The following is a 27,991-nucleotide window of genomic DNA, read 5'->3' on the forward strand; positions in this document are numbered from 1 at the left end:
AACAGAACAGTTGTTTTTTTTATTCAAAACAGAAGAAAAAAAAAACACAGTATACAGTGAACCCTACAAGCAGTTTTAATTAGCACCATAAAGTTTTGCCTGCAGACCACTGCAGATATTAGGAAGCCATTAGAAAAGCACACAAAAAACAACAGGGTGCCGACAAATCCTCGGCGCTCACTCCCCTGAAGCAGTGCAACGGCACCTGAATGCCTCATTATATCCCATAATGGAATCCTAAATGAATTTTTCATGTGTGAGCACACAAAAAGACCATGATATGCTGAAGAGCAAACCTCTCCCTGAACTCTGCTTCTGTTTTGATCTTTGCAGGCATGTTCAGCAGCAGCAGCTGAGACTGGCAGGGGCTCTGCCCTGCTGGCCCAGTTATTAGCTCTTCCACAGCGCGCTCCCAAAGCTGCTCTGCTAATGGAGGCCGAGCGAGCCAGCCAACTCTTCCGACGCACACACGGAGGAAGTAATGTTCTCAACTGCGCTCACGTTGCACTGACTGCAATGTTGCTTTGTACCGTTCTATGTCAGCGGCAGGAGGGTTTGTCAACATCTGTCATTTCATAAACATGGAAAGTTCAAAAAGGGACGACAACAAAAGGCTTAAATAGTGGTATTTTAAACTCTACAATATACACATGGAAGTACAGGTAAGCTGTGGTGATTTCTGCTGATAGTCAGCTGTTTTTAAATGGTTTCCAGTCACCAGACCGGCAAAACTTTAGAGATACAAAGAAACAGTCCCAATAAAATATTGCTCAAGAGTTTGGTCTGAGCTGTGGCTAAGGAAAAAGGCAAACACACAGGTAACAGTACTGAATCCAGGAAGTATAAATAAGATCACTGGTTACGGTTTTATGTCACATGCACAGCATAATTACACTTAGCAATGTTCAAATACACGTTAGTTCCCAGGTCAACGACACGGCGAAGACAGTTTTACTCCGAACCTTCACAGAAATCTACATCACATCAGCATTTTCATGGTATAAAAATAAGTTAGAAATCTGGTTAAATATTTTACACAAAAACTATGATAAAATATGCTGAGCTATATTGCCAGACATACACAAAACAGGATAGTTCCACATCATTGGGTTTTTAGGTAAAAAAACAAAGAAAAAAAAGAAAAACAAAACCCAGTTACTGATAAGGAAACTAAAGTCATTTCAGATTTACAAAACTGAGGAGTGGATAAAGTCGCCAGCTTATGTTGCCGTCACTTCACATCCCACATTGAGCAGAAACTGCGGCCGCTCCGGTATAAAGACCGACCTCCAATCAGAGACGTTGGGCTCTGCAGAGAAGCTCTTACAGGCTGGACACAAAGACAGGAGACAAAGGCAGCATGCCATGGGATAAGCTCTTCTCTGGTGTTTGTCACAGAGAAAACAACTCTCACTTTATTTCCTGAGACACTGAGCTGGCTTCTTTTAAAAACACATTACAGAGCCGAGCCAGCGCCGCACCACACTTCTGGGTTCAGTCATTATAATAACAAACAACATGACCTGATGTTTAGGATTGGTAAAGAAAACCAGAAAGCTGCTGCTTTATTATGACTAATAGCCAGTTGTAGCGTGAAGACAGGTCCATTTTTTACAAAGAAATAAAACTGATTTTTAAACTAATAAAATGAGAATATCAGACAAATATTAGTAACAGTCTAAACAACTGAATAAAATGTGGAAAGGTTTGAACATGTCGCTAACAAACTTGTACTGATGTTACAGCATTATCCTTTAAAACGTATCTGTTATCTGTCTGCTTTGACTTTTTTATTTTATTTTTTCATTTTTTTTGGGAATTAGACAGTTTCTGCACCAAACTAAACTAAAAATCTCCTTTAGTAACTATACACCAGAAAGCTAAACATTACAGAAAAGCTGCCGGTTTGTCCTATTTTAAGAGATTCATGAGTCAAAAGATGCTGGGTTTGAAAACACTTGCAGCATTTTAAAGAGTTAAGATAAAGTTCTGCTTTCAACAGGGAATAAACACGATATCTGCCATTAGAGAAGCGATTTAACTCAATTTAACGATGGTTCAGAAAGTAAAGCAGCAACAAATAAACGATTTAACAATGTAATACAAAAACAAAAAGCAGCTTTTTACCCTCTAACAGTTGCACATTGTTATGTTCATCTTGAAATGATTTACTTCGATATAGATAACTTATTTAGAAATAAACTGAAGATCTTGTAATATGGTGCCAGTTACTTTTTGAGGAGCGGAGAGCAACAAATAAATGTTGCTTTAATTGGACCCATAAACACCTAAATTAGAAATGCAGGATTTGTTTTTGTTGGGTTTTATTTATCGATTCCTACCTTCCGTATCCTGGAGGACTTTACTGGACTTTGAGTTTTTTTTCTCTTCATCACCTAAAACTTCCGACTTTATGCTTTTTCAGAGAAATAATTAACTATTTTACTCGTGAGAATTGCATTTTAAACTGCTCTGGAAACTAGGATAATTTCGCCACCGTTTATAGTTCTTAAAGAGAAAGCAGTAGGTCAAATCAGAAATTTCCACAAAATATCTGATGCATGCCTAATTATTCTTTTCTCTCTCAATCTATAAACACATGTAATGTGTTAAACAGGGCTGACCTGTATATACTCTCCATAGTATTTCAAATCATCAAAACTAAAAACTGAAAAATGCTGCCCAGTTACTTAAAGCTAACGGATCTGCAGACGCAGTTCGGCTTACCTGCGCTTCAGTCGCTTTTGAGGAAGAGCTCTGAAAAGGCAAGAAAAAGATAAAGTGCATAAAGGCAACCTGTATTTCAGCCGATTTCCCTCTATTATGACTTCATCATGCATACGGCGCTGGAGTCACATAATCTGCATCTGGCAGCTAATCTCTTTCCATCCATCCATCCGTCCATACCGCGGGTACGTGTATGTGTGTCTGTGTGTGTGTGTGCGCGCGCAGGGTTGCGCTTACAGCCACAAGTACCGACCAAACACATTTGTTTTGAAACTGTATGCAGTGGTACAACCTTGACATAAATTGTCTGGTTGCTGACGGTTATATTCAGCTATGAAACCAGAGTCCAGCAGCAGCCCCTGCAGTTACTGAGCCTTCAAGTCCAATTAGCCTCACTCGGACCGGGTGCGGATTAGCAGGCTACGGAGCGAGCCGCGTGTCTCTGGTACGAAGACCCTCGTGTTATTTTACGCCTGTTCTTCCTCCTTTAACATTCAACGTTAGCCTTTTATGGCATTCGGTGCCATAAAGTTAAAAATGTGTTTTATCATCTCAATAAAGAAAACTGTAAGGCTTATATAACTGCTGCGAGCTCAACATCTGGGCTGAGGTGTGCTGGAAGAGTTTTAAGAGGCATCAAGAAATACAACTACTGTACTCTTACAATGTTTTATTTATGGTACAACACGGATTCAAACTGTTAATCATTGATTTGCCGTCATACTTGGCAACAGACAAAATGAAATAATTGAGTCCTCAATGACTGTAGTTTATCATTTTGTTTTGGATGGTTGCAGACATAAATCAAATCAATAAATAAAAGCAGCACTTTGATGTGAACATGGCCCGACCCTGAACCCTCCAGCCAGCCGGCACCGCAGAAAAAGCTGTTAAGTAGAGAAAATATGATATTCCTGCATGCCGCTTTCTCTAGCAAACCGCTTAAAATCAAGACTTGGTGCCACCTACTGGAAGACTGAGCGTGTGCTCACAAAAAGTCTGCATCTGACAGTAATTCCTGTGGATTAATTAAAAAAAAAACCCCACTAAAAACAAATGTTCCCCGTAAGATCAGGTGATAAGGACTACAGTGCATGCAGGAGATGCTAGGAGCATCACTCGCTCACCGATAGATGTTGGGGTCTAACAGCATGGCTGTGTCCTGCGGTAACTGGGATAAGTGCACTACTTTTGTCTTCAGCTGGGATCGCTCCGTTTCGTTCACCCACACGTCAGGTAAACTGCAAGAAGAAAAAAAAAGGGAGTAGGAAAGGTTACAATATTTGATAAGAAACAAAAAGAAATCAAGGTGGACGTAAGGGGCAATATGGCTGGGATTTACAAAACAAAAAAAGGTCAAACGTGCTTCCTACCCATGTTCCTGAATAATCAGGGCACGTATGCATCTGTAAACCTCTTTTTGGGAGTCAGTATTCCTAATCTAATACGAAGGTTGCTCATGGTAAGATGCAAAGATTTTTAAACCACTAAAGGCAGGTACAATTCTAACCTTTTAAATGCAAATAACTGAAGGCCATATCTTTGAAACAACAGGGATTCATTCATGCACACTGCAGCGTGCTGGTCAGGAGCAGCAGACTGTACCTACAACGTTATGACCTCCTTTGTGAAAACTGGAAGTGTGCGAGCACTGCCTTGGCAAATTGAGGTGCAGGGGGAAAAAAAATAAATAAAAAAAGAAACAAAGAGCTTAGCAAGTCCACTGCGCTCCCCCCCCCCCCCCCCTCTTTCCTCCAGCCCCCACACTCCCGTCTCCACCCCCAGCGCTCCCCCGTCACAATGTGCGTCATCCCAGGAGCCCCCAGAGACAGAGACACACACACACACACACACACACACACACACACACACTGCAGTGAGTTAAGCAGGCAGTCGCCCAGCCAGAATCAATCACATAGCCAGTCAGCTTTTTCAGTAGGACGGTGCGCAGGCAGAGCTTCGCATTTAAGACAACGGAAGGTGGAGGAGAGAGCAAAGCGGAGACATGAAGGACAAAAGACTAGGGGCTGGAGAAGAAAATTACAGAACAAAAAACTTGGTAAATATCAGTAAGAAAAAACGTCATTCCAAGTCAGTAGCCTTTTTAAAATAGGCAAAATATATTAAAAAAAATCAGTTCAGGTGTTGATGATTTAACCCCTCTGCCATTTCATACATCGGCAGTTTAAAGCGTCTGATTGGATATAAAAATGGAGCCGATGGTTTTCTGCAAACTGTGCATAAATTTAATTACGCTTATATTTAGTCAGGGGTCTTAAGCCATCATATTTTATACAACATGCCAGCAAAATGGATGTCAGAACCACAAACAATAGGAAGACAATGTAAAAGCTTTTCTGTTAACATACAATAAGATTAAGCGTGACATTTCAGGATTTATATGATACTCATGTCCATCATTTATTATAAAGGGGCCATGTCAACAAATTTCATTTTTCTGAGGTTTTGGGGGTATAATTATGGTCTGTTGTGCACTGATGAGGCCATGTGAATGTCAACAGTGAATACCAAAGGGCCTGCTCAGAGCCGGTCAGCTTTGATAATTTGCTCAAAAACGGTCAGATCAGAAAACGGCTCATCTTTCTACGTAGGTTGTCTTTCTACATAATTCATATTCTCTGATCAGAGCACACCATCAAGCAAACTGTCTATTGGCTTTGACCGGTTTCCAAATATGGTTGTAGCCAATCAGAGTGAAGTCAACTTTGGTAGAGCTGTACATCATCACGGCAAACAACACTTTCAAGGAGGAGGGACGTTTGGCCTGACGAAACGACAAGCTGACGTTATTGTTTTAATGAAATTCTTTCATTGGAGAATTTACATATGTAGCAATATCAACTACATGAAATGGTTTATACGGTGATGTCATGGCACCTTTAACTACAACTAAGGTAAATTGATCATTTAGGTACACGGTTTAAAATGGTATGTTTTTAGTAACAAAATGGCAGTAGGAAGGGACGGTTATGTACACGAATACGTACTGGCAAAAGAGGAAATGGAACCAGAGCTAAATGTTGACGTTTTATTAATGTCAGATTTCTGCAATCTTTCTGTCCTTTTATTTTATAACCCTAACCCAGATCACCCAGAAATCAGAAAAACACTCTTCCTTTTTGCATAACTTGGCTAATAATTATAAGATCAGTCAGGGAGCTATGAGACTGTGCATAGAGCACAACAATTTTAGGATTGAAGATTAATCAGGATCGTTTCAGAAACGTGTTACAATTCTTCTTAAATTCAGATATGCAAACATATTTGGCAAGATGAAAAAAAACGAAGAAAAAAAAAACTGAGGACCGCATCAACATAAAAAAAAAAAACAACTATCGGAAACAACTCTTCAATCAGCACCTCCTTTAAAATATGCTTGCAGACGTATAAATTAGAAAGAAGCTCAACACAAAGTGGCTCCTAGTATTGTAGCAGATGCTGGATCAAGCAGTATACCTGCCACGATACAAGTGCAAATAAATAAGAGTGTTTTGAAACGAGTGCGAATGGAAATCTGAAGAGAAAAAAAAAAAAAAGGGAGGCACAACCTGCATGCAGTGAGAGCTGACTGTAATAAATCATAAGGGAGACATGGTGTTTACATCCTAAAGGGATTAGGAAATATTTAGAAATAAATAGCTCTGGTAAATCTTACACGTCAGCTTCAATGGAAGAGCGAGGGGGGAAACCCCCCCCCCATCCCATCCTCTGTTGTCTATGCTTCTTCTCAACTAGAAGTTGAGACGAGAAAAGAAACAGTCCCTTTCAAAGCAGTTACAGTTTACATTAGCTTTGAATTAGTCTGCGATCCCAAAGCAGACGCCGTGTGACGGAGGAGGATCTGAAGAGCAGCAGCTACCCAGTGAGCATCTTTGTGGTTATGTGACTGAACTCTCACATGTACGGCAGTTTCTCCACAGATGTGACTGAAGAAGGGAGCTGTGGCACCGATCAGTTCTGCTATTATGACATTGGAGCCGCACAGGAGGAGCAGAGCTGGAGTGTGTTTAGGTGTCTGTGGTCAATGTGCAAAATGTGGGCACACTTCTGCACGTTTGCACGCGCGCTCAAACCCATATTTATAAAAAGGAAAAACAATCCTTCAGTCACACACATAACCAAAACGAGGACTGGTGCATTTGTCTCGCTCTTCAGAGGAGGTGCCATTTGGCTTTCTTCTTTATAAACAAACAATAACAAAAAAAACACTCCAGACCGTGAGACAATGTTTCTAGCGTGGCGCTGCTCTGCGGCGACTGCAGTGAGTGACCGCCTGAATGAGTTTGTTGTTTTTCACGTCACTCTTTGCGCACGGCGTGGATTTAGAACTTCGAGTCCGATTCGCACCAGACCTGTTCAACGATGGCTTCATCTGCATGGACTGTTGAAGTATAATTAAGCGGTACGCACACAAGCCATGAGATCCAGAGGGTGTCGTTGAATCAGTCTTTTTCAAAAATAATATATCCACAGCACGTCTAGAGTGGTGAAGAATAAAAGTATTAGGTTTACTGAAAAATATATAATGGATAAATAGTTTTATAAGTTTAGATAAGTATATTTTCTTCTTGTTATGATGCCAACGTCGACACAAAAGTATTGTGCACCAATGGGAATAGTAGGTTGAAGTCACGTGAGAGAGCTCAAGCGTTGCTGGATCGTAGTAGCTCTGTGATATTGCTGAGAAATGGCTTCTTCTCTGTGTTACATTTCTCAGATTCATGTGGACCAAAAAGAAAAAAAAAAAAAAAAAAAAAAAAAAAAAAAGGAGCAAAACAAGGGTGAACACCGGTCAAGCCTTTAAGCATTGGTGCCGACTTAAGAAAGCAAAGGGGCTCAGAAGCCGCGCGGAGGTTGCCGCTTTCCTTCTGGACAGGTAGGTTAAACGTTTGCTAATGCTAACCAAAGGTCCTAGCATCGAAGCTAGACTGATAATGCGTAGCACTCCCAGTTCTGCTCACTATCAATCTGGGCCTGATGCCATCAAATCCATTCAGGGTAAGGAAGAACATTCAGCAGAACTATCCGAGCTGATTGGACGAAGCAATATCTAGTGCCCGCCTACCAAAGGTTGGTTTTAAATTAAATGGAAGCAGCGGGCGTCATGAGAAACCACAAGCTAAGCTAGTCAAGGAGGAAATTGTGGATTCTGACTAAACGGATGTGATAGCAGCAGCCATGTGTGTCCTCCTGCGCTGCCGTGTTTATGTTGGTTTGGCTGTGGGCTCGTCAGCTCTTGCTTTTACAACATCAATATGCCCTGCCTTAAACCATAATACTGCAATGTGATTGGCCTGAAACGTTTTTTGGTTCGGTTACAAACAATTGAAGCGGGAGCGGTACAAGATTGATTCTCCTGTGTTTGTGAACGCACAAATGCCGCGAGAATTCAGCTTACAGGCAAGGGTTAAGCCAGCAATACTACTAAAGGCTGGTACGAGAGTGGGTAAGCGAGTGTGCCACCTACTGGCCAGGAGGAGTTAAACTTATAGCCATCTCCTTTAGTGTGGGTTTAGATTGCAATTTTGTGTCTTACTGGATTTATTTTGTTTGTTTTCTGGAGGTAACTGGTCAGTGTCTTGCTTTCGCTCACAGTAAAAAAAAAGTTCCCTATTGGAACAGTAAAGTATCTGTTTTATAGGAACCATATATCTATACTAAAAAGAGCATTTGAAATCATTAAATTGTTAAATTACACTACCAGTCAAATGTTTGGACTCTTGCCGTTCAATGGCTTTTGCTTATTTTTATGACTTTACATTGCAGATATATAATAAGGATATCCAAACTAGGACTCAAAAGTACAGAAACTAATGCATCAAACACAAAATTCTGAAATAATTCAAAACACCTTTGTTTGGATCAGTGCTTTGGTCACACTTAGTCTTCTCTTGATGAGCTTCGTGAGGTTAGTCACCTGCAGTGGTTTGCCAACTGTCTTGAAGGAGTTCCCAGAGGTATTAATAAATAAAAAAAAATGAAGATAAACCATAGACTGAGAAGGTGAGTGCAAACTTTTGACTGGTATTGTACTTGATATAAAACAAGGCCAGAATGACTGAAGGATTTAAGTGACCTGCTGAAAATGTAAGCATTTGTCTGAACAACGATCTTACAGAATTCACTGTGTTCATGCAATAAAAGGAAAAAAGGAGCTAAGTTAATTAGAAAATATTCCCGTGCAAGCAAATGTCGTCTAACCTTAATGAATAGAAGGGAGAATTTGAACGTGAAAAATCACTACAAGATGGAGAAAGCAGCTTGTAAAATATTGTAACCCTTATCAAAGATGCAAACACAGTTAGATCTTGGATAAATTACCGTATTTTATGGACTATAAGTTGTTCCGGAATATAAAAGTTGCATCAGTCAAAAGATTTGTCATAAAGAGGAAAAAAGAAAATCACAAGTCGCACCTGACTATAAGTTGCATTTATTTCGAAATTTATTTCACACAATCCAAGACTAAAAACTGACCTCTAATCTGGTAAAACAACTTATTCAATTACACAACTTCATCCACAACTGGCCTAATAATATGAAACATACCAGGGAGCTTGAATGGGGTAAATTAGCATAAGCCAGCAACTCCAACCAGGAAGGTTCTGGCCATTGCATTTCAGCATACCAGCCCGTTACGCTGAAAGCTGTCAAAATTACGCTGAAATTAGACCGTGAGCGCAGCGGTGCTATGTGCCAAGCTAACAGTATGACACGGATGTTTGAGAGCTACATAAAGCTCACGTGAATCAGCGAAATTGCAAACCGCCCGGACAAAAACCTGTAAGCTAGCGCTAACTGTTAGCTTTACGGACAGCCCAATATCAGGGTTCTCGCAGAGTCTGGTTCCTTCGAGCTGCACCATGCAACGCTCTGCAGCGTGAATGCACACTGAAACAGCAAAACAACAGCTGTTCAGTCTTTGTTGCCAATAAGTTAAAAAAGATATACATGTCACACCTGACCGTAAGTCGCAAGATCGGCCAAACTATGAAAGAAAAGTACGATAGATAGTTCCAAAAAATGGTACAATCATTTTAAAATTGATATACTGATGTTATTTTAGAGATAGTGCTATATGTTTAAAGTTCCCAATAAGGTGGGATTAATGTATATTTAGCTGGCGATTCTCAACATATCAGTGCTACTGAAGAGCAGTAAAAAAAATATATTAAAACTACACTCAAAAATGAAAACTATTGTGCCAAAAATATACACAGAAGATTCTTAAAAATTAATAATAAAAAAAATAAAAACATTTAGGAATGGCTGTAACTGATGTTTGAGGCATTCACAGTCAGTAACCGTGTATTTCAGTGTTTGCTATCCAGCAACAATCATTAGCGGCGTGCAGGGGAATCCGTTCACTCATCCATCACAGATCAGACAGCAATTACAGCGCTACGTCTCTCCCACCCTTCCCACTCTTCTTCCTCAATGAACCGCGGGTGAATCGGGTTCAGCCTGGCTCAGGTTAATCAGTAACTCATTTATCTAAACTGAGTTAATGAGTGTCAGTCAGAATGTGAATGGTTCGCTCCAGCATTAATAGACATAGCTTCCCACATTCATGCAGTTAATGATTGACTCAGTGACTGAGGAACACACACACACCAATTCGCCCAAATTAAGTATAGCCATTAATGCTGAGCTCAGTGAAACGCTGAAGGACGACGAGCTGCATGTTTCTTATTAGACGGAGTCAAGGGTAAAGCCTACTTATATTGTAGGATGAAAGAAAAACCTTTGGAGATATTGGTCTGCTGGTGGTTCCTAGATTCTCTAAAAGTAGAATGGGAGGCAGATCTTTTAGTTATCAGCTCCTCTCCTGTGGAACCACCTCCCAGTTTTGGTCCGTGAGGCAGACACCCTGTTTACTTTTAAGACTAGGCTTAAAACTTTCCTTTATGACAAAGCTTATACTTGGAGTGGTTTAGGTTATCCTGAGCTATCTTTTTAGTTATGCTGCTATAGGCTTAGGCTGCTGGAGGACATCAGGGTCTATTTTTAATCACTCTGCTGAGTTTTCCTACTGTTCTCAAAGTTTGCATTATTTCAACTTTATTTTTTTCTTCTCAGTCTGGTATTCTGATAGTTGTGACACCATCCTGGGGGGTAGATCATCTGCCATTACTCTCTAACATAGAAAGGATTCCTGGATCAATGTGTGCTTCTGTACTTTTTTGTCTGTCTTGTTGTGTCTCTGCTCGGTCTTCTGTAACTCCCAGTCGGTTGAGGCAGATGACCGTTCACACAGAGCCTGGTTCTGCTGGAGGTTTTCCTCCCTGTTAAAGGGGAGTTTTCCTCTCCACTGTCGCTTCATGCATGCTCAGTATGAGGGATTGCTGCAAAGCCATCGACAATGCAGACGACTCTCCACTGTAGCTCTACGCTCTTTCTAGAGGGAGTGAATACTGCTTGTCAAGACTCGATACAATCTGCTGGGTTTCCTCAGATAAAAACCTTTTCACCAATCTCTCTGGATGATTTGACTGAATTGATTTTGTAAAGTGTCTTGAGATGACACGTGTTGTGAATTGGCACTATAGAAATAAAGTTGATTTGAATATTTTATCAACTCTTTAATTATATTTTATGGCTTCTAGTTTATTCAATATAGTAGCTAGCTAATTAGCATTTCAGAGCACTGGCACAGTAGAGCCTACAGAATGCTGGTTGCTCAGGTTCAAGAATGAAACAACTAATTTTATCAACACCAGGACTGCGGCTTCATTTAACAATTTCTATAATTTTGACATTCTGCTCGACATTAACCACAACTTTGTTGTAGCTTCTGTCATTCCCAAAACCCAACAAACCTACAACAGCACCCCCCTACCCAGTTAAGGCTAGTAGACGGCAGATGGCTCCTCAGTCTTGACAATGAACCCAGCCGGCTGCAACCCGATGTGTTTGTGAAGCACAACACAACTACAGAAGTGATGCAGAATAAAGTTCAAGTCTTAACAGAAAAACCTGAGTTTTGCCATCTATTATAACAAATGGAAGTATCACTTTCTGTGGAAGGGGAAAAAAAATGTATACAACTAATTGGTTAAACTGCAGTCCTTCAGGCCTTGTAGACAATGTAAGTTTGACGTGCTTTTAAAAAAAGGGAATACATGCCCCTCATAATTTGATGGAATTAGGATGCATATTTTGGTCATTTATAACTTTGCTCATGGTAAGCTTACTAATGAAGAGCTGGGAAATCAGAAATTAAATCTGACACTAGGTAGAGCTACAATAAACAGTGTAAAATATAATTGTCTGAATAGCTTTATGTTGAAATTTTTGATGGCAACCTATGCATCTTAAGCTCTTTATTTTTAAACACCCGTTTAATGGTTAGGTTATATGAAATAACGACCCGCACATTCTTCTGCTATGAAGCAAAGAATTCGAACATCCGGTCCAATGAGGGAAAAATCATCATAATTAACAGAAATAAAGGCTTAAAAACATCACTTAGTGAGTTGAGTTCCTGAAATAAATAAACTTTTCAATAATATTCAGATTTATTAAATTGGTCTGTATACGACTCTTTTCATTCTGCCTAACCTGGTTATGTCTCGGCCCTTTTTTCATTCTCCTTCCAGTTTGTTGCGTCAATCTGCTGCTCTCATCCAATATGCCTCTGTGTTGGATCTCACCACCAATCTACTTCCTTACTGTCTTGTTTGGCATTAATCTAAAAGCTCTCTCTCTCTCATCACCAAACCTCAATTTTATTTTGCTTACCCTCAATCTCTGTCTCTCCAGAATATTAAACTTTCCAGAGTTACCTTGAATCCCCCACAAAAATATAATAAAAGGTTTGATACAATATCTCCAAACGTCGGCTTTCTTTGCCGCCGGCCATTATTGTTTTTTTACTTTATTTCTTAATTTCCAAAGCTTTACTGTGCTGCCTTCACACTGTTGTCTTTCCACCTTCCCTGAATATCATCCCTCTTTCCTCCTATTGTCCTATCATTTCAACATCTGTCATCCTTCTTCTCTTTCCTTCCTTCTTTGATCATCTCCAGAGGCTTTGCTGTCAAACCCTTTAATGGAAATGTAAGAGGACTGCACACATGTTGGTAACTCCCCTTGGGCAAAAACTCTGGAGAGAATCACTGCTATGTCAAGATCCTTCTTTACGAGAGCATGGTGCCAAGACTGCCTGTTCTTTTGCCCGGCAGATTTACGGACCTGAGCTTTTGTCCTCCATGCTCACCTCCAGAGAGCCGCGCTGAGATGGGAATAAGAATCCATCTGTTAAAGTTACCGCACCCTGGTGCAGTTAAATAGCTTAGTGGACCCTAGCTCTTTTCCCCTTAAGCGAACTCCACATGTTGCGTAACAGTTTTGAAGGAATGACGCTCAATACAGAATAATATACTTTTAACATATTTAATGTAACAAGGCAGAGGGATGTTTACAGCCTCGGTACTGGACTCTCATGCATAAAACAATGCGAGACAGGTAAGAATCCGGACGCAAGAGTGCCAAACTCTCGGTTACGTCATCTTATATGGATCAGCAAAGCCCTGCTCCAGGATTGGTGGATTCTTCCCATGTTGTCTTTCGGGATACGAGCCACTGTTAGCTCGGCTCCAGGGATATCCACGTGTCCATTCTGCCCCGAGAAAGCTGTCCGTGTGGTTATGCATGCCACATCTGTGAAGTCCTTGAGTTATCTGCTCTTTCCCTGTTAAGTGCTTTCTGCAGCTATAATCTCCTAATCCTTAACACATCGGATGATAACCGCAAAGGGGGGAGGGGGAGGGGGAGGGGGTGTGGGGGTCACACCTGTCTGGACAAAATCCAGTCATCTGTGAAATATGAAAAACCAGAAACTTATCAAAAACGTCCGGTGTTGGCAGAACCAGACGAGGCCATTGATGTTGGATCAAAAGTGCTGATTCGCTCTTTTAAAGAATCAGACCGTTATGAGATTTAAGAAGTCAATTCCTCTGTTAACTTGAACATACAGGACTGTCGCAGAAAATTAGAATATCGTGAAAAAGTATACTAGTAGGCTAGTCAACTAATCACTTGAATCGTCTAATTAACTCGAAACACCTGCAAGGGTTTCCTGAGCCTTGAAAAACACTCAGCTTGGTTCAGTAAACTAAATCACAAGTATGGGGAAGACTGCTGATCTGACTGCTGTCCAGAAGACCCTAATTGACACCCTCCATCAGGAGGGTAAGACACAAAAAGAAATTTCTCAAAGAGCAGGCTGTTCACAGAGTGCAGTTTCAAAGCACATTCAAAAAAAGTGTGTTGGAAGGGGGGAATGTGGCAGGAAACGCTGCACAACCAAGATCTGGCCCCTGCCCACAGTGCCAAAACCACCAGTAACTGGTGTACTGACCATGGCATTACTGTCCTTGATTGGCCTGCCAATTCCCCTGACCTGAACCCCATAGAGAATTTGTGGGGTATTGTGAAGAAGAAGCTGAAAGACACCAGACCCAACAATGCAAATGAGCTAAAGGCCGCTATTGAAGCATCCTGGGCATCCATAACACCTCAGCAATGCCACAGGCTGATTGCCTCCATGCCACGCCGCATTGATGCAGTAATCTGTGCAAAAGGATTCCCAACCAAGTACTGAGTGCATTAATGGACATTTTCAAATGTTTCATTTTGTTTTGCTGGTTTTTTTTGTTTTTTTTACTTGGTCTGAGGAAATATTCTAATATTTTGAGATAAGATTTTTGAGTTATCTTCAGCTGTACGCCATAATCAGCGATATTAAAACAATAAAAGGCTTACGACATTTCAGTTGATTTGTAATGAATCCAGAATGTATGACATTTCATGTTTTTTAATTGCATTACAGAAAATAGTTTTTTCTGAGAAAGTCCTGTATACCGCTAGCATAGTTGTCATTTGTTATGATTCATATAGTTTCAAACGGCTAGCGAGACTAGATTTGAGCTGCCAAGAGGAAATTAGAAGAACAATTTTTGGGGGAAAGACGACAAAGGATTAAAACAGCATGATGAGATTTTACCTTTCTTTATTATATATATTTTTTGCTTGACTAGTCATCAGTATGAAAACAAGAGCAACAACTGCTTTTTGAAATCCTCCTCAAAGCGTTCTTTGCCATGAGGAGCCGTGCTGAACTTCTGGTGACCAGTATGAGAGCGACAAAGCCAATTTTAAGATGCCAGCCCCCCATTCCCACGTAACACCTTGTAACACTAACGAGTCACATGACACCGGCGAGGAAAAATGGCTGATTGGCCACAAATTGGACATTTTCATAAAGAGCTGTACTCCCCTTTGTTGCCACCAGTTTAGACGTTACTGGGTGCATGTGGAGTCATTTTGAGGGGACATCACATTACCCCGTTATAAAAGATGAACACAGACTACTTTACACTGTATCAAAGATTCATGTCAGTGTTGTCCCGTGAAAAGATATAATAAGGCTGGACGATATAGGAAAAATAAGCATATCAATAAAATAGGAATTATACTGATTGATATCAATTATTATCAACAAATTCAAAACATATTTTAAGTGCAGCTCTGGTCATTTTATGCTGTTGCTTAGCGACCTACTTTTAGATACAGAACACAAAGAAACACTGAATTCAAACTCAACCCTTTATTCAACCAACTTTTTACCAAAACTTTATTTTTTTTTAAAAGAGCGCAAGCTCTCTGAATTCTTTGAAGGGGACGGAGATTGGTTCCTGGATCTGTGTTTGTGATGAGTTGAGAGGACGTAATGATTTTTTTTATTGACCCTTTTTTTCTATCATTGATATACGTCTATCAATATATATTGTTATTGAGTTATCATCCAGCCCTATAATAATATTCATGGAAATGTGAGGGATGTACTCAGTTTTGTGAGCTAATGTATCTACAACGTTATTTCAAACAGTAAAGTATGTCTGATTCTGATTTCCATTTTGATAGTTAAACTTAATCAAATATGTGAAATAAATACTTTTCTAAATTTAGAATAAGATTTCAAGTGCATATATTGGGGAACATTGTGATAAACCGCAGATTTAAAACAGCGTTTCTGCCACGACTGTCCATGTATTTCACAACGCAACATATTTCCAGAAAGGTGACTGTCGTTCTTTTAAAAAGGAGGGAAAGTTTTAATAAGCCACAAGCCGAAAATTAACAGCAAAACTATTAATCGTAGCATCTCTAATAGATTTACCCATTTTTAATCTAAATTAAAGTTAACTCAGCAAAAGATTTATTAATTTTTACAAGAGCGTAGAAACAGTTTTACTCACATGTCTTCAGGTGTCCAGTGTAAAAGTACTTTGACCTTGCCAGTCCCTTCTTTCCTTTTGGCTAGCACCTGCACAGAAACGATGAAGAAGAAGAGTGAGTCCCTCAAACGAAATGACCGAATACATTAATAAAAGTTAGCAAAGCATAAAACACTAACCGAAATTCCCCAGAAAATGGGCAACCACATTTAATCCCAATACTTCAGCATACAATATGGTCTTAGAGGTTTGCGATTCAGAGAAGTGTTTCCCAGTTTTAGCTTCATGTTTGGTCTTTGGGGAACATCCACATCCTGACCTCGTCTGTCCAATAAAAAGTATGAACGTGGCTCCAAAACGGTTTCATGGTGATAAAGTGGCAGAGCTTTCCTAACAAAGAATACGTTTTGAATTTGACCTGTCTCACCTGTCTGTAACCATAAAATCCATTTTCAGATAAAAGCCAAGATGCATGGACCTAAAACTTTAAGCCCAACAACCCAGAGACTCACAAACCCAGTGAGGCATTACAATAACAATAAAAACCTTCCATTTAGATCATGTCAGTAATAAATACTTATTTCCCTTAGCCCACTAAGTACTATAAAGTTGGTATTACTCTCCACTAAAGTTACTGGTATATAGTAACATTTCAATCGTTGAACCCTAAACACAAAAAAAAAAAAAAGTAACTTTGAGGCGTTTGCCTTGAAAAAAAATAACTATGTAAGACCTCTGCTTTTCGGAATCATTAGTCTCTTTAATGCAAACCAATTCATCCATCATGCTGTGCTCTTAAGAATAATAGAGGCCAGGAATTTACAAATATCTTTAAAGGGTAAAGGCATGCAAAACAAAGCACAAGAGTCAAAAATAGCCACAGATATAATCTTTTGCGTCATTTGGATTCCTCCCCCCCACCCCCAACTATCAGGGTGTGTTTTTGGGATAGTGAATGAGCTCACATGTAAAGAACTTGTCTTACGCACATGCAAATCTTAAAATATTTCTTCCTTTTTTTTACCCCTGGGATTGGCTGCAGCGTTGATGGAAATGAGGCTCGATTTGAAAAGAGACGAAAAGACCCAGACTGCTCCACTCACGAAGCTTTACTTTTTTATAAACAAACTGTATTATCAGTTTAAGGAATCCCAAACCCTGAACTGTAAAACCAGACAGAGTATTTGCCAAGTAAAGCTAGTAAGTATAGCTTTCCATCAAGAGAAATATACAAAACCTAAGTTACAAAGCTCTTGACAAAAAAATGCAAAAATAAATCAAAGATAAAACACAAAAAAAAAAAAAAAAAAAAAAACACTCAAAGAATGCAAACAGAAAGCAAAGCAGAAACACATCGTGAACCCAGCAGAAATCCACATATTTTCAGTCCTGAATGAGAATCTATAGACGACCACAGAGGTCCAGAGTGACTTTGTGGACTTAACAGGTCGTTGATATAAGCGGGAGGGAAGTTATTCATCAGCTTTTATACCAGGAGGAGGATTTCACACAAATTGCTGGTGCTGCCAGCGAGTGAAGGTACACGAGAAGTTTGGCGATACGAGCAGAAAACTGATGGACCGGCGTCTCTGTAAGCGCCCTTGCAGCCGTGGTTCTGCTCCACCTGGAAGAGGGGAGCAGAACCACAAGCTTAGGCAGGAATTACGGTTGTCACAATGCTCCAACTCCAAATTCTGTACTGACACCAAGAAAATAACTCAAAACCATTTAAAGGGCCAAAGCACAGTTATTTCTGGTTGAAAACGAAACGCACGATTAATTACAATTAAAAAAATAATAACTTTCTTAATAAGGACAAAAGCGATAAGTAAGGGCCAATTCAGCCCTCGATGAGAGGAATATATAATTTAGGTGTCTCTTCTGTCTTTGGCTAAACGGTAGACAAGATGAACACCTTGATTAAGTAATTATTATATTTGTTTGTCTTTAATGTTCCAATGAGTGCTCCCATTTGTCTGTCAATTGGAAATATCACTACGGGGACAATTAAGGATAATTTTATGCTAAAATAAAAATAATTCAAAGTATGGATGTGATGCAGTTTCTGAAACGCTTGGTTTACACCTGCATGTTTGGCACCAACAACCATGACATGGTAAAAGTCCCTTTAATATCCGTTCTTTCCAACCCATAGGCTTGATTTGAACTTAAAAGGGTAACTCACCCCCAAATCTTTTTTTTTGTCAATAAGTTTTTCCAAATTTGTGGGCGGGATTTGGCTTTCACGTGGGGGGTTACACTTTATGATTTGATTGGCCAAGTTGCTATTACAGCTAACAAGAAATTAAGCGGTTTACCCAACAAAGCGGACCGTAAATGTAGTTTGGTAGTTTAAGCTATTAAAAATAAATAAATAAATAAATAAAACCCAGGTACAACATCAACGCCAAGTGATCATTAATGCGAGCAGACTTGAGCCAATGACCTGGAAAGGGAAAGTGCTCTTCATTGCTTAAATTAGCACATTTACAAAAAAAGAGGAGGAAAAAACATAGTCAACGCAGACATGCTGAACAAAGCAGGGTTCAGATTTTTGTCATTGGTTAAGGTAGGAGGGACAATGTCAAAATTGTCTCAATAAAAAAAAATTAAAAAAAAATTTAAAAAAAAGGGATAAGAATTTGGAAGTGTTTTCCCTGAAAACAAGATATTAATAGGAGGAGGGACACTTTAAAATTGAGTGAAGCGATTCTAAAAAGAAACCTGGAATTATGTTTTTTATTCAGTTTATTAAATTCATCCATCTGCGCTTCAATTATGTTTAAATTCAACCTTAATTTTAAAAACACAACCCTGTTGTGTATACAGATTCAACTCCTCAGGGTGAAGAGGAGAACATAAAGAGCCTAAAACAGCAACAGAGCATGAATCATTAAAGTTGGACCAATTTTATATTTAATTACAGCAAAAAAAAAAAAACTGCTGTGCTTTGTTTTAAGGAAGTTACAAAAGTTAACAGATTTCTGTCTCTTCTGCAGTCGGGTAACGGATGTAAAACACGTCCAACCATGCAGGACCTTTCGTCTATGCTGTAGCCTGCCTGGTAGAAGAAAACCGGCTGTTTTACTGGACGTTTAACTAAAATACAAAGCTGGGATCACAAGTTAATAATTACAAACAAAGGCTACATTAAAAAGGGTCCATGTCAGTGTTTGTTTAAGCTGAAGAAAAAGAAGTGAACTTGTGTTCTGGCAGGAAGAAGTGATTTGTGAGCGGAGCGGTCTAATGATGGCAGTTTGCGCTGTAAGGGGCAGATTTTAATCCTCTAGAAACCCACGATAGAGTAGTAAAAGAAAAAAAAACACAGGGATAGAGACAGTAGGAGTACACAGGGAGGGAACAGTAGACATTATTGTGTTTCCAAAACAGGCAGTAAAAAAAAAAGTGCAGGGCCAAAGAGAAGGGAGGGGAGGTCAGCTAAAACTGGGTGCCTGTCTAAAGTCAGGGGGGTCAAGATGTGGATGACGCAAATCGGTAAAATAACAAAAATATCACATCATAAACATGACTGAGTTACTGTGCCAGGTCAACAGGTCCGCTAGCCAAGCTCCACACAACCCCCCGCAGCTTTCGCTCCGTCTCCCCCGGCTTGGGAGGGCCCACTGGGGCCTGGGGTCTGGTGGAGCACCGCTGCTCCTCACCACAGTCCTCCAGAGGTTGAAGAGAAACGGCGTGTATGCCCAACTAGTCAGATCTCCTTCCGATCTCCCTGACCCTCACTTAACCTCCTCTCCGTCCCGATACTTTCCCTCTCCTGGCTGACTCGCTCCTTCACACAGCCTGGACCCATTCAATCCTTTTCTAACCCCTCCTGACCTTTATCCTCACTTTCTCATGGTTTCAGAAATCGCTGGCTGCTAACGACTTTAGGTATTTAGAAGAATATTAAACGTAATTTAATGAAAAGCAGACTACGTGTAAAATTGCTGTCAACATATAATCCTTAATGATCTGTTAGATAGCGTTGTTGCTTGAATTAAATTCCTATTAAAAGAACAAGGAAATGTAAAAAAAAAAAAAAATATATATATATATATATATATATATATATATATATATTTACATTTCACAACAAGGTATTGACTCAGGGGGGCTGAATACTTTCTCACAATTTTCTGTTTTGTTTTTTTTAATTGTAAAGAAAAAAGAGAAATAATGTATAATTTTCTTTCCACTACCCAGATGTATACCACTTTGTGTTGGTCTTTCACATAAAATTCCAATAAAACATATTTGTGGTTGTAATATGACGACATGTGGAAAAGTTCAAAGGGTGTGAATACTTTTACAAGCTAGACAAACCTGTTATAACAACTACTCTCACACAGATTGTGGGACGTTGCTTCTGCTCCTAATCTAAATAATTAATGACTGCTCGTGACAGGGGGGCTGGAAAGACATATTTTGAACATTTAATTAAAGTCCAATTAAGATCGCTGCACCCCCAGTTAGATTATTTTAGGACATGATGACGTAAATACAGAATATTAAAAGAAAAAGGCATATATTTTAGGAAGTGGCCACGAAAATCAGAACCAGTGCTGACTGATTACATTGATGCCTACTGATTTAAAATAGCACAGTTTTAACATAGTGGTTTTTCATATGGGAAGTCACAATAAGAGGGAACAGACTAGCCTATTTAAAAAAAAAACAAAAAAAAAAAACATATTTATCGTACCTTTGCTATTAAACTAACGTTTCATTTTGCTTTTTGAATAAAAAAAAAACAACAAACAAAAAACAAACAAACAAGAGATCGTCTGTCAATCGCATAATGAGTGAGGTGCAACTCAGCCTGTGTCGCTAAAAGTGTTGGTTTTAGCTATGCCCAAACAGGAAATAAAAAAAAAAATAAAAAATTACATTTTTACGTTCTAATTATAAAAACAGCCTCAGCTTTTCCTGCTTGGGGGCAGCAAAGGGAAAGGCTCGCCTAGGGGGATATTTATTCAAGCGCCACAGCCGATGACGAGGTACGATGACAGATAAAATCTTCTCAGCGGAAAGCTTCACACGGAAAACCTCGGCCAAAAGGCTCCTTTAGACCAAAATGGTGATTCACAAATATATTTAGATTATTTCAACCGATAAATGACTGAGGCTGTTTGTATGCAACTGAACAAAGTCAGATCGATAATCATATGATTTTTCTCATTTTATCCTCCTTTGGACCAAATGTTACACCCACATTCAAAGCAGAAGACAGACAGACTGCTCTTTAATACATCTATAAAAATATATCCCTTAACATAATTCATTCTTCACACCTTTCACATCTAAATATTTTTTTTACAGAGATGTTGAAACCAAGATCTGTAAGTAAGAATTTTTTTCCCCCACATGCAAGCTTGCTTATTTGCACCCACTGGAAACGAGCACCAAAGAGATTCACATTCCATAAATCATGCATGAGAAAAGAAACGCATTAAGACACAGAAAAAAATAAAAATAAAAATAAATAACCCCAACCGTCTTTGCTGTGATTCAGAGCAAAACAGCAACCAGCCAAAGGGCCTTTTTCCAGGTTCAGTTCAAGTGCACAACAAAGATCTGTGAATGGAGGACAACTTTCACAAAGGGAGTTGTGTTGCCCTCTGCTGGAGAACAAAAAGAAAGTCCTTTGGAAAAAAAAAATAGAAAAAAGGGTCAAACTTTATGTCAGGATAAAACACAGATGTGGGACGGCAGGTCGGATGTGCAGATTGCTGAACAGTGTTGTGTTGTGGTCGCCATGGAAATTCGTTTTGGGAGATCACAGTTTGGCACCTTGGCTTTCGACATGGTACCAAATTACTTTTACGCAATTTCACTGATAAGTCATTTGAATCACCTCCCTCCCATAAAAGCAGGTAAAATTAAAACGTACAAAAAAAAAAAAAAAAAAAATAATAATAATATTTTCACATTCTCAATATTATAATGAATAACACCCTTCTAAGTAGTATCCAGTAATCTCGTGCTGTTTAGGACTTTTTCCATAGTATTACTACAGGAGAAAGTGGTGCACATGAAAGGAGAACCTTTAGAGTTATTTACTACCATAAAACAAATACGCTTCTTATTTAAAGCGCTCTGCTCTGCTGTTTTTAGACCTGGTAGAAGCTGGAAGGGAAGAGCCGTACAGATGTAAAAGACGTACCGTGCTGTGAAAGACAACGCTGTGGCCGCTGCCCCCACTCTCAATGTGGGTGGTGAGGTTGAGACAGATGGCCCTGTGACGCAGCGCGTCCATAGTCTGGACGTCAAAAAAGTCCTGGGGCCTTGCTGCAAAGTCAGAAAGACAGATCCAAAGAGAGGAAAGTTGAAGAAGAGACAAATCAGATTAGCTTAAAAAGGTGACAATATGTAAAACAAAAAACAGAACTTTGTACATAAGGGCGGGCTTCACCAGCATTTCCTGTTATAACTTCTGACATACAGAGAGGAGTGGATACAGCTCTCATTTAAATAACCATAATTCTGCTGTTTAGCTGGACTCAGTGTCCATCACTGAACATATTAAGTGGAAAGAAACTATATCTGAACTAAAACATATAAACACTCCAAGAAAAAGTAAGAGAACAAACTTTTAAACCATTAAATTAAAAGAAAGAAGACAAAACTTTTTGCTATTTGAGCTTCTTAAATCATAATCCAATTAATTTAAGGCGACGTTCAGAACTTAAGAACCTTAATGAACTTCTTTTGGCACTTCTTTTCTCATGAAAACCAAATATTATTCAATCCCTAAGTTGGCTGTACAGAAAACATTATTAGAGTTGGCAAACAGCACTTTAATAATGTTATTATTATTATTATTATTATTATTATTATTATTATTATTATTATTATTATTATTATTATTATTATTATTATTATTATTATTATTAAAAGCAGGGTCTAGTCTGGTTAAAAGGATACGTTCAGCCTATGTGAACAGACTAAAACTTTTTTTGTTCTTCACTAAACCAATTGTTGATGTGTTTAACATCTCGTTAACATCCATCTATACTCCAGAGAGGGGGCATCAGCGGGAACCGTTGTTGGATACGTACGTAGGGTCCATCTGCGTTTGTTCTTGAGCTTCTTCCTCTTGTTGCTCCCCGCCTTAGACGGCGAGTCCTCCTTTAGTTTGGCCTGGCCGGACATCTTGGAAGAGCTCTGCTGGCTGAAGTGACTGGGGACGTGACGAGCCAACCCTCCTTGAGAAGCAAAGCTGGCGTTGCAGCCACCAACGACACACTGCAGCACATGAATAACAGGAAAAAAACATTAGATGTGCACGCAACGTTTATTTGTGATGATTGGCTAGGAAAGGGCCAATTCAAAGAGCTCCGACATCAATAAGTGATTAAACAACCAAAGAAAAAGCAATATATCCTCAGAAAGGATGAAGAAACATTGCAGATGATCAATTTGAATTATTGCAAGAATTTATTTTAAATTAGGACTTTTTGGCTTTCTCGTGGAAACTCCCCTGCCTGGAGCGCTTTATTCTGCATAAATAAAGGCTGAATGCTTCAGTAGCAGTTTTTTATCAATTTCTTGTGACGAATAATGTCACGACTGACCTGATCTACATAACATACATGAAAAGAGAGATTTTCCTGAAGAGGAAAGGCTCCACCACACCCCAGAACAAGGCAAGGCAAGGCAAGGCAAATTTATTTATATAACACAATTCAGTACAGAGACAATGCAAAGTGCTTTACATGATTAAAATATAGGAAAATAAAACAGAATAAAAGCAAGTAGGAACAAAATGTAGAAACAAGTTGGACTAAAAAAAGTTGAACTAATGATGTTTCAGTAGAAAAGTTTAAGTAGAACAGTCAAAGTCAATCTTAAACAAATGTGTTTTTAATCTTGATTTAAAGGAACTCAGGCTTTCAGCACTTTTACAGTTTTCTGGAAGTTTGTTCCAGATAAGTGGAGCATAGGAACTAAATGCTGCTTCTCCTTGTTTAGTTCTGGTTCTAGGTATGCAGAGCAGGCTGGAGCCAGAAGACCTTAGTGGTCTGGATGGTTGATACACTGAAAACAAGTCTGTAATGTATTTAGATACACACAGGTGCATTGGGATTTTTTTTTTTGTTTACCTTGAAGGGCTTATCTCCACTGTGAGTCAGCATGTGTCTCTGCAGCCAACTCTGACTGGTGGACGGTGTGTTATACACCTTGCAGCCCTTCCAGAGACACACAAACACCTGAGAAACAGACACAGACAGGAGGGGACATTAGACCAGCAGCCGTGGCATCCAGGCGGCGACTAACCTTAATTCTTTGTAGTCTGTTAATTGCTCCTGAAAACGGCAGCAGGTAGATGACGTCCAGGTTTTGGATACTCCTAATATTGTTTGAGACAAACAAAATCATAACATTTAACCATTGCAACCGTCTCCTTTCAGCAACGCCCCGACTTGACAGTTTTCCCGCTGAAAGGCCTCCTAATGTACTTGTGCAAACAACTAAGAGTCTGAGAAACGACGACAGTGTACTCAAAACACGATAAGGATGCACTTGACTTGCATAGAAATGGGTAAAAAAGCAAGTGGAACTGAACGGCGATCAGAAGTTTGGATGTAAATTACAAAGTGGGCGTCATTTGTCGAAAACTGCTGTAGATTTGGGTGCAGAAATGATCTTGGGACACGTTTCACGTTTGGGTTTATGCTGCTGACAAAGCCGGCATGAGAACAACCGGGGGGTTGGAAAATCTGGGATAAACTTTATTTATCCTCACCCCATCCATTTATTCAGAGGATGCTAAGCAAGGCCCTTTCCTCTCAGACTGACAGCATCACAAGAGGAAGAATGACACTTGAAGATGCACGAAAACCCCAGACATGAGGTCTCTGCCGATGTAGCGCAAGGTCTTCTTTTTCTGGATCACCTGCGAACTAGTGCCATGTAGCAGTGCAGGACGAGGTCTCCTCTCCGTCTGACATCCACGTCAGCGCGTCACGACTGCAGATCAGATCCAACCAGACCGTCCAGAACAATACGGCGCACGACAGCCGAGGCTGAAACGATTTCACTGGTTCTGGGGTCCACAACAGGGCCCCCTCTCGCCGATCCAAGTCAGAATCATCTCTTATTCGCCACCTCCGAAGTCTGAAGTGTGTGAACGTCTGCATCCCCCGTTGGAAGTCTCCAACAACAAACGGCCTGTTGCACCTCAGCGTTTAGATCAGCCCCCTTTGATCCTCAAAGTAAATTAATGTAGAGAAATCTTTGTTCAAATTTAACCTCTGATAAAAACATCATCGCCAATAATCCCCCGCTGGCGGACATCGTACACAAGCACAGGCGGTTAACTCTCCAACAGCGAGAGGACGGAGATCTAAGCTGGCGCACCTCCTCTGAGGCCCGGTGTGCGTTTCCTGCTGCGTGCGTGTTTGATAAACGAGCCCCAATGTGTCCACAAAGTGGAACCAAGGGGACGCCGGCTGGTTTTGCACAACAGAAACAAAAGCATCAACGTATTCATATTGGCTTTAGCGTGCTCAGGTTCCTTAGGCTCTGTAGATCTGAAGAATTAAAGTCAAACTCTGAATGCAAGTTAACTCCTTGCAGCTGTTTTTCTGCTCTGGCCAGCATGTGTGTGTGTGCGTGTGTGTGTGTGCACAAGCAGTGAAGCTACCCTAAAGGAAAAAAAAGCAGATTATGGGTGTCAAAGAGCATGAAAAAGATCAACACAAAGCTCCTAAAAAAAAAAGGTGAAAGTCTACCAACCCCTCCTCTCTGGCCGTCCACATGAATCCCCCTGATGTGCTCTGCCAGATCGGGGCTGGAGTTGAAGCAGTGCGGACAGAGGTCCCAGCAGCAGGTGTAAGCCATTGTCTTGGTCGCGGTGGACCTGGCGCTGCTCTGTCCGTTCAGCAGGGCAGGAGTGGAGCGCCCGCTGGATCCTATGCTCTCCATTTCTATGGTGGTGCTGCAGACACTGAATGAGAGGAGCAAGCAGGCCGGTTTGTAAAGGAGACGCCCGAGGAGTTTGGTCGGAGTTGTTCAAAGCATGCCAACATCAATTCGGTGCTACGCTTCAACAAATGTCTGCAGAAAATCAGTAGAGGTGTGGTGCACAGGTTCTCAGGGACTTCTGAAGACCCGCTTCTATGCAATTGTTCCACCATCGCCGCAACGGCATAATTCAGAAGTCACATCCTCCACTTTGTTTTTACATTTCATCGCAATGTTGATTTTAGGCCGTATCGCCAGGACCTAAATCAAACCTCTGAGTAAATCTGAGTACCTAATTTCTTTATAAAAAAAAAAAGGGGAGGGGGAAAAAAAATCCATGTTATGAGATAATTTTTAATAAAAATAAGATGACATAAAAGCTGGAGCACACAGAGGGATCTCAGCGTTATAGGCTACATGTTGTTGTTTGTGATGGTAGGGCAGAAAAAGCTTTTTTTTCCCCCTGGGATCCCCAGAGATGCAGAATAATACTCTTTGCTGCTGTTCTGGCCGATTACATAAACACGGCTCTTCTCCCAGCCTTGATCAACAAAATAGGCAGGTGTCATGTCCCAGGGAGACGGCAAGGTGTGGATTACTGCAGAAGTTTCTAAAAACTCTGATCAGATTAAGCATAAGTGTGTGTGTGTGTGTGTGTGTGGGGGGGGGGGGGGGGGGGGGGGATGTTTTAGTGATGTTTGTGTTTGGAAGGATTCCTACACCAGTGATGATTTTAGAAAACGTGCGTGTTTCTTACAAGTATTTCATATTTCTCCCCCTAAATAATGTCAAATTACAGAGATGAATTTTCCACATCCTTCACAGTGTGACATTCTGCTACAAAAAGTAAAGATCAAACTATTTAGAAATGGTGTCCTGCATTGTTTACATATCCTGTAATTTACTTTATTCTGAAATCTACTGCAATTCACTGACATTTTCAAGCCATATGCAAACGAAATTTCGTTCTGTACGGACTCTGTGCATAAAAAAAAATGACAAAGTTGTCTAAGTCTAAGAAAGGCTTTCACGTGTATGTTTACTAGAAGTCAAGTGATTACATTGGCGTCCGCCGTGGTATTTGCAGGAAGGCCATATCTGCAGGGCTGCTTGAACATTTTTAAGACTGACTTGTAAAGGATGGGAAGAATCCGATTCTTAAAAGGGAAGCAGTTTAAATGCCTCCTTCACAACCCGATTGTCACACCGACCTGTCCTCTGAGTCCATGCGGCTCAACTGCTCCCCGTCAGAGGAGGACACCTCCATACTCGAGCGCCTCTTGTCCCCCAGGTCACCGCTGCTGCTGCTGCAGCCGCTGCTGCTGCTTTTTTCGCCATCTTCGCTGGCAGAGCTGCTCTTGCCACAGTCTATTCCCGAAGAGCGGCTGTCGTCGTCCGGCTCCTCCTTGAGCTCCTTCATTGTGATGGCACCGCTCTGGTCGGTGTCTCCCAGACTTGGCCGCAGCCGCAGCTCCAGCTCCAGCTCCCCGTGAGCAGCTGTTGCTTCCTGGAGGACCGTGGGAGCTGCGTCCTCCTTTCCCACATCTCTCGCGGCCTCGTCCGACGCCACCGCCGCGGCGGGGTTCTCTTCGCCGGCCTCCGCGTCCACGTCTTCCATTTTCGGCTCCGCTGAGCGGACTGCTTGTTCTGTTTCCGGTTCGGTAGAGCCATTTTCTTTTTGCTCGCCGTCGGCCTCGGTTGTCTCGCTGGGCGGAACGTCGCTCTCACCGCTCGGGGCGGTTGTTTCCTCGGGACCGTCTGCGGCCATTGCTACCGTGGACGATAAGGGAGACGCTTTGGCTGTTAATATTTCCTGTCACGGTCAAACGCAACAACGGCAGGAGGACGAAGGCGGGGCCTGACCACCAAAGTCTGCTCTCTGATTGGCTAAGAGCAGCACAGGGCGGAGAAGCGCGGGACGTCATTTAATCTTTAAACTCTCCGTGTGTTTTTCAGAATGACGTCGCTGACGGTTTTAAACTGAGTAATAAATTATGTAGAAAAAACATATTTTCTACGTCATCTTGGTTCAAACA

General features: G+C 40.6%; 1 protein-coding gene across 2 annotated transcripts; it reads right to left on the minus strand.

Moving 5' to 3' along the window:
- Window positions 1-27,821, minus strand: LOC105938540 (zinc finger protein aebp2). Of its 2 annotated transcripts, XM_012880322.3 has the most exons (9): window positions 27,167-27,820; window positions 25,728-25,938; window positions 24,092-24,199; window positions 23,048-23,234; window positions 22,153-22,277; window positions 16,011-16,078; window positions 3,855-3,968; window positions 2,728-2,757; window positions 1-1,330 (listed from the first exon to the last, which is right to left on the minus strand). In XM_012880322.3, the coding sequence occupies exons 1-9, from the start codon at window positions 27,721-27,723 to the stop codon at window positions 1,324-1,326; spliced, it is 1,407 nt and encodes a 468-aa protein (XP_012735776.2). In that variant the 5' UTR covers window positions 27,724-27,820; the 3' UTR covers window positions 1-1,323. The 2 variants fall into 2 exon arrangements, with proteins under 2 accessions (XP_012735776.2, XP_021163082.2); XM_021307407.2 differs by lacking the exon at window positions 2,728-2,757 and having other exon boundaries at window positions 27,167-27,821.
- Between the last annotated feature and the right edge of the window lie 170 nt (window positions 27,822-27,991).

Source organism: Fundulus heteroclitus, chromosome 2, assembly GCF_011125445.2.
Source record: "Fundulus heteroclitus isolate FHET01 chromosome 2, MU-UCD_Fhet_4.1, whole genome shotgun sequence".
NCBI classification, from domain to species: Eukaryota; Metazoa; Chordata; class Actinopteri; order Cyprinodontiformes; family Fundulidae; genus Fundulus; species Fundulus heteroclitus.